The sequence below is a fragment of the Anomaloglossus baeobatrachus genome, chromosome 5, assembly GCF_048569485.1.
Source record: "Anomaloglossus baeobatrachus isolate aAnoBae1 chromosome 5, aAnoBae1.hap1, whole genome shotgun sequence".
Lineage (NCBI taxonomy): Eukaryota > Metazoa > Chordata > Amphibia > Anura > Aromobatidae > Anomaloglossus > Anomaloglossus baeobatrachus.
This window is the reverse complement of record NC_134357.1, coordinates 366,717,316-366,725,218: the sequence shown is the minus strand read 5'-3', so window position 1 is coordinate 366,725,218 and position 7,903 is coordinate 366,717,316. Positions and strand designations below refer to the sequence as shown.

Here is a 7,903-nt window from a genome sequence, read left to right as displayed (position 1 = left end):
AACGCTACCAACAAAGGTTATTGCATCCTAAATTTAAAGGGGACAGCAACCAACATGTACCTAAGCCTCTCGTACATGCTTGCATGCATTTCACCTCGGTACAACTTAGTAGATGTCATTATTAAATATCTAGTGAAAAACTGAATTCAAGTTAAACCTCCCCAGAGCACTATAACTACACGTTGGTCTACTCTTTACCGTTAGTTCACTTGTATCAGTCTTGATTTGCTTGGTCAAGCTCTATTCATTTTTACTCTGGGGGCTCAATTTGTGCCAATGGGGTCTACTAAAATGGCTAAAATGGCATGATCTGGCACTGCATTGTGAAAGCCATGACCCAGTTGTGAGCAAACCCTTAGAGCGGCGTTACACGGTACGATATATCGTGCAATATTTCGCCGGGGTCACGGAATTCGTGACGCATATCTGGCATTGTTAGAGATGTCATACCGTGTGACACCTCCGAATGACTGTTAATGAGCAAAAATACTCACCTTATCGTTGCTCGTTGACACGTTGTTCATTTCCATAATGTTGTACCTCCTTCTGCGCTCCGATTGTTCGTTGTTCCCGTGGCAGCACACATCGCTATGTGTGACACCCCGGGAACAACGAACAACAACTTACCTGCGTCCACTGGCAATGCGGAAGGAAGGAGGTGGGCGGGATGTTACGTCCCGCTCATCTCCGGCCCTACGCTTCTATTGGGCGGCCGCTGTGTGACGTCGCTGGACGCCAAACGTCCCTCCCCCTTCAGGAAGAGGAGGTTCGCTGCCCACAGCGACGTCGTTAGGGAGGTAAGTACGTGTGATGGGGGTTTAACGACTTTGTGAGTTACGGGCAATAAATTGCCTGTGATGCACAAACGATGGCGGCGGGTGCGATCGCTCATGCGATTGCTCGATATATCGTCTCATGTAACGCCACCCTTATTCTAGCATTTTAGTAAGATCATTCACCTATCTGGGAAATAACAACTATCCCATAGAAATCACGATGGATTCTTTTCATATAATTTAATGTAATGCAGATTATGGTCTATTTATTGTTTATAGGTAATATGCAGAAATTACAATGTTTGTGTGTTCTTTGAACATACAAAATGGTCCGGATCCAGTCTTCTCTCTTCACCACTGCTGGTTATACTGCATAGACTGTAAAAGAAGAGCAGGAGGTTAGATCATAAAGGACACATATAAAAGACCCACAGTGTGACTCCAGTTACTGGTTAACCTCCTGAGTTGGAATGTAATGAGACTTTAATAAATGATGAGTTGTAGAGACTGCATTTCATGGCCCTACACTACCACATATACACCAACCATAGTAAGCAAGGGGCATATCTTGGCTGGGGGGTGCGCATGGAGCATTTGCCTCCTTAGACGCTATATTTTGCCATCCTCTGTAATGAGATTCGTTCTTTCCCTGAGCCGACTGTCAAGCAGATAGCTGGCTTAGATGAGGTGTAGTGCACCGGTACAAGCAATCAATTGTACTCACGTCTGTTAGCTTGCAGTTCCGGGTCATGGCTATGTGTATGTGGACCTGAATGACAGTATTTATTGGAATTTTTTTACTTTTTCATTTTTTACATATTAATACATATATATTAATATGTAGTATTTATTTATTTATTGTCTATACTTACTGAGCTATTTGCACATATACAGCATATCGGTGTAGGAGACTAAAATTCAAAATCATATTTCCAGGGGTTAAAACTTCAGTATTAGGATTTTGCCTAGACTCTATATCTTTGCTAACGAGCGCTCACGTGTGCTTCACATTTTGCCTGTTCTGCCAACGCGTCCTTTATTGTCTGGGAGACATCAGTCCCCTATTTTCAGTGACGTGTTCCAGGCGAGTCACTGGGGGTGTGCCTCCTGTACAATGGACGTTGAGCTTGATTTGGCATGAGTGTGACTGCGCACGTGATTGCTATTTCCGGTAGCGCGCGCACTGGGAGGTAGCTGATTGGCTTAGTATCATTTAAAAAGACCTGCCATTTATCTCTCATGTCACGCTCCTTCTGAGGAAGCTACGACGGTGAAACGCGCGTCAAGGGGGTCGCTACGGTAATGGCCTTGATTATATTTACTTTTGTATAACTTACAGTACAGACCAAACGTTTGGACACACTTTCTCATTCAAAGAGTTTTCTTTATTTTCATGACTCTGAAAATTGTAGATTTCACATTGAAGGCATCAAAACTATGAATTAACACATGTGGAATAAAATACTTAACAAAAAAGTGTGAAACAACTGAAAATATGTCTTATATTCTAGGTTCTTCAAAGTAGTCACCTTTTACTTTGATTACTGCTTTGCACACTCTTGGCATTCTCTTGATTAGCTTCAAGAGGTAGTCACCGGAAATGGTTTTCACTTCACAGGTGTGCCCTGTCAGGTTTAATAAGTGAGGAGACAAACTGTGGACAAGAAAGCGCAATAGAGTCTTAACTGATAAACAGTATGGAAAAGAAGGTAATGGAAAAACTCACCTATAGGGGTTGTGCCAGTCACAACTCCTATATTGGTGTGATCACAGGGTGAATCAGCTGCAGCCCTGAAATTTATGGGTATATGTGGTTGTAGAGAAGACCGGGTTTAATGCCGCGCATTTCACCAGTTCCAGGAGGCAGATAGGATTAATCCATGTCTTTTTATTCAAACAAGACCTGTTCTTGTTTAAATAAAAAGACATGGATTAACCCTATCTGCCTCCTGGAATTGGTTAAAAGCGCAGCATTAAACCCGGTCTTCTCTACAACCACATATAGGTTTAATAAGTGGGATTTCTTGCCTTATAAATGGGGTTGGGACCATCAGTTGTGTTGTGCAGAAGTCTGGTGGATACACAGCTAATAGTCTTACTGAATAGACTGTTAGCTGCTTTTTTCTTGCCATAATACAAATTCTAAGTAAAGAAAAACAAGTGGCCATCATTACTTTAAGAAATGAAGGTCAGTCAGTCCAAAAAATTGGGAAAACTTTGAAAGTGTCACCAAGTGCAGTGGTAAAAACCATCAAACGCTCCAAAGAAACTGGCTCACGTGAGTACCGCACCAGGAAAGGAAAACCATGAGTCACCTCTGCTGCGGAGCATAAGTTTATCCAAGTCACCAGCCTCAGAAATCGTAAGTTAACAGCAGCTCAGATTAGAGACCAGGTCAATGCCACACAGAGTTCTAGCAGCAGACACATCTCTAGAACAACTGTTAAGAGAAGACTTTGTGCAGCAGTCCTTCATGGTAAAATAGCTGCGAGGAAACCACTGCTAAGGACAGGCAGAAGAGACTTGTTTGGGATAAAGAACACAAGGAATGGACATTAGCCCAGTGGAAATCTGTGCTTTGGTCTGATGAGTCCAAATTTGAGATCTTTGGATCCAACCACAGTGTCTTTGTGTGATGCAGAAAAGATGAACGGATAGACTCTACATGCCTGGTTCCCACCGTGAAGCATGGAGGAGGAGGGGTGATGGTGTGGGGGTGCTTTGCTGGTGACACTGTTGGGGATTTATTGAAAAGTGAAGGAATACTGAACCTGCATGGCTACCACAGCATGTTGCAGCGGCATTCTATTCCATCCGGTTTGCATTTGTTGGACCATCATTTATTTTTCAACAGGACAATGACCCGAAACACACCTCCAGGCTGTGTAAGGGCTATTTGACTAACAAACAGAGTGATGGGTTGCTATGCCATTTGACCTGGCCTCCACAGTCACCAGACCTGAACCCAGTCGAGATGGTTTGGGGTGAGCTGGACCGCAGAGTGAAGGCAAAAGGGCTAACAAGTGCTAAGCATCTCTGGAAACTCCTTCAAGACTGTTGGAAGACCATTTCCAGTGACTACCTCTTGAAGCTCATCAAGAGAATGCCAAGAGTGTGCAAAGCAGTAATCAAAGCAAAAGGTGGCTACTTTGAAGAACCTAGAATATAAGACATATTTTCAGTTGTTTCACACTTTTTTGTTAAGTATTTCATTCCACATGTTTTCATTCATATTTTTGATTCCTTCAATGTGAATCTACAATTTTCAGAGTCATGAAAATAAAGAAAACTCTTTGAATGAGAAGGTGTGTCCAAACTTTTGGTCTGCACTGTATTTACACCATGAGGTCCATTGGCATCCGTGCTCATTGATGCTTTTATGCAATTTAAATCTTTGGGCATTCGTTACACGATCTATCCAACACTGCTACTATACACGGCAATGTTGTCAAAATAGTCTACTCTACTGCCATCTATTGTTGAGTTCTGGATATTGCAGCTTGCATATAATATTGATGTCCTCTTTATTAGCTTACTTTACTACTATCTATTGCCTACCCTCTGTTAATATAACATATAATGTTTAAAAACTTAATAAGTATTTTTCAGTGTGGGCAATAATTAATTATATATCTATATTATGACTATTTTGTAAACATATGCTGGTTGAACTTAATGTTGGTTTATTAATACTACTTTGCATTGTGGTGCTGTTCTACTGTCTTACAAAAGAGAAACATTTTTTAACCTTGAGTACATCTATTATTTGATATTCTTAAATGAAATGTTTGTAGAGATAATATGAATTTTTTGTAACTCATTACTGTAGCGCCCCATGGGGCCTAAGGGATTACTAGTCACCGGGCCAGTGATATTTGGGGTTGCTGCTGTGACTGTCCTGACCCGGCTCCGTGGCCCCATCGGCTACATGTAAATGACAAACAAACATATGCAAGGTGTAGAGAGGGGGATGGAAGGAGGCGAAGAGTCCCTGGGAAACGTGTCACGAGTTGCAGCGGTGACTGGGGTCTCGGCCTCCTCCGCCGCAGGCCCTTCCTGCGACTTTTCCTCTTCCAGGGGCGGTGTTCAATGGGAATGAGGGATACTTTGCAGCGCCACCCGTGGTGTGCGGCCAGGTATTAGCCGCTGCTGCGAGATGTTGCTCTCCTCTGGGGCTGATGTTAACGCAGCTCAGATAGTTCAGCTCCGCACAGGTGGAACGAGCCCCAGGGACGATGAGGACGATGGGGACGGCTGATGGCGCCGAAGTGCGGGGCGGTGGCACTGGCAATGACCAGGACAACACAGAGGGCTGCGGTTCAAAGTTCTGTTTACTCACAGTTCTTAAGGTGCCCCGGAGGTGCTGCTCTCCGCCACCATGGATGGACTCCAGCCAGTCCCAGGTGAATCAGTGGCAATCACTGATGTCTGTAGAAATTTGTGAGACCTTCCTCCGTGCGCTGACACATGGTTCCCCGCAGCCTGAAGCAATTTGGGGACCCCGCTGTTGGTGTTAAGTGTCCCATCCCATTTGCAGGTGACGCGGGTCCTCGCCATGGGGTCCGACCGTAGCCCTGACCCCGGATCTTATATGTCACTGTGCTCCGGGAATTGGGTAGTGGATGATGGGACATGAAATCTCCATCTCCTGCAGATTTGTTGGAGTCCGTGAAGGTGTCCCCAACTGAGGGTCCTGCACCCCGACACGTTGGCACTGTGGGAACGGTTGGGCTCGACCTCAGCTACCATCTTCTGTTGTCCCAACATCTCCACCGGCTGCCTCTGTCTCTCACCCTCTTTCAGTCTCTTTCCTGCGGACTCAGTGTGGTGTTGTGGGCCCTGGCCCTGGAATTATCTACACCTATCTTCCGTCCCAGGGCCAGTGTAACTGACAGGAACAAAAAAAAACCAGAACAAAATGGACTGAAAACCTGTGACAAAGCAGGGATTTATGCAACTGTAACTGAGTATCTGGAAGCCGCTGATTGACTGGTAGCAGAGATGCAGGTTGGTGGAGTCAGGTAACAGGATGACAGATGACTGCTGGCAGACAGGTGGAAAGATGACTGGTGATAGAAGGTCTAAAATTCAGGGCAAGTTGCAGACATAACTCTAGAGTCCACATAAGCTATAAAGCAGAACATCAAAGTCCAGCTCAGTCCCACAAGCAAGGTTTGTCTCCACCAATGAATACTAGAGTACAGGTGTCCTCAAAGCCCTTAAATAGGCCCAAGCAGTTCATTCAAATGGAGAATGACAGGGTGTCTGCAAAGGCTGATGTGGAGCAGACCCAAACATGTGGAGTGTTACAATGGCCATGTCTTGGTAGATTTGCAGTTGTCCTATACGCCTTCCATTTTTGGATGATCGAACAGTGCTCCATGAAATGTTTATATGACGCCCTGGCGCCGCCAGGTGGTCACAGAGGTACACAACACCCCACATAACACCTTCCCACACAAGGTCCCATCAGCCACAAAATCCTAGCCACCCCCCTCAGGGTAGGAAGGACACACCAGTGGGCAGGACAAGGCGGATTGGGAGCGCCCACCTAGGGGTCTTGAGGATCCGGGGGCGGGAACAAGTTATTCAAGTCGAAGTCTGAGTGTGGAGTTGGAAGTTGGAGGTCAAGTGGAGAGGAGTGATAGTGACGGTAAGCTGAGCCTAGTGGAGAGTAGACAGGGTAGTGGCCCTGGTCTACTGGCTAGATGGCAAGCAGTGGACCGTGTCCAAAGGCGACGGGAATACGGTCGCGGGAGATCCAGAGTGGACTGGGACAGGGTTGGAGCCAACAGCGGAGATCCAGTCCGGAAACCGTGCACAGGCAGGGTACCTGGACCCTAGTTAGAAGACGGTTGCAAGCCCCTTCTCTAATTCACCAGGCCGAGGGCAGGTTTCAAGCCTAGCTCCAGAAGTGTTAGCCCAGATAGAGTGAAACGGCAGCCCACCGCGGGGGATGGGGTATCCGCAAACACCCACTGAAATCCCAAGGGTCAGTTTTTGCGGGCACGTTTCCCAACCAAAATATACCGGGAGTGGACTTCCCCGTTCCAGACGGAGTCGTCCAAAAGTGAGGAAAATTACAGAGTGCCGGAGGAAGGGACATCGGTACACCAGCCGGGTGTGGGACCCGAGTACACCCGGACGCGGCAGTCGGCCACTGACACCTTGGTTTACCAACGGACTTGTGTGCAATTATTCCACAGTGAGTACACCAACACTCCCCGGTCCGGCCAGGCGCGCCATCTCCGGTCTACATCACTCCCCGAGTTCTGGACACTGAGCCCTGGGGCAACTATTCCTACCCACGGAGGAGTTAACATCCAGCTGCTATCCCATCACCCCCAGGTGCTCCCCAACAGCAGCGGTGGTACCACATCTTGCCACACACCGTGGGTGGCGTCAAAGTATTTACAGCAATCCCCGTACATATACGTGCCCTTTTATTAGAGTGTCGGCGTGACCCCTGGGTCCGGAAATCCCTCGAGCCACTGCGGATCTGGATCCGAGCAGCCCGACTGCTGGCGTGGGGAGTCTGGGGATGGCACATTTAGAGCTTGGGCTATTTTTTTTTATAACCTAAACCTGCTTTTCTTTTCTCCACAACTTTATCCCTGGTGTGTTCCTTAGTTTTTATAATGCTGTTTGATCCCCAATGCTCTGAAACAAACCTCCAATGCCATTACAGAATAGAACAAATTACTCACAGGTGGACTCAATTTACTAATTAGGGGAGTTGTGGAGGCAATTGATCACTAAGGGTTTTATTTACTGGTATCAAACAGTTAATTTATTTCAGTAATTCAATACAAAAAGGGAAATACATATATTATATAGAGTCATTACAAACAGAGTGATCTATTTGAAGTGATTATTTCTGTTATGGTTGATGATTATGGCTTACAGCCAGTGAAAACCCAAAAGTCATTAAATTTGAATATTATATAAGACGAACTGAAAAAATGAGTTTAAACTCAGAAATGTTGACCTACTGAAAGTATGTACAGTAAATGCACTCAATACTTGGTCGGGGCTCCTTTTGCATGATGGTGACAGTTATAGTCCTGCTCTGCAGCGTGCTCGCCTGGTCCCTGTAAGTGCTCTAGATTCTGTCCATTACCTCCCCC

At 45.9% G+C, this 7,903-nt stretch overlaps 1 protein-coding gene across 2 annotated transcripts in view; it reads right to left on the bottom strand.

Moving 5' to 3' along the window:
• Positions 1-1,041: 1,041 nt before the first annotated feature.
• CCDC200 (coiled-coil domain containing 200) overlaps positions 1,042-7,903 on the bottom strand; it is a 50,891-nt gene continuing 44,029 nt past the window's right edge. For both annotated transcript variants that reach the window (XM_075347597.1, XM_075347598.1), the window contains exon 5: positions 1,042-1,154. In XM_075347597.1, coding sequence (XP_075203712.1) covers positions 1,128-1,154 — 27 coding nt within the window. In that variant the 3' untranslated portion in view covers positions 1,042-1,127. The remainder of the gene's footprint in view (positions 1,155-7,903) is intronic.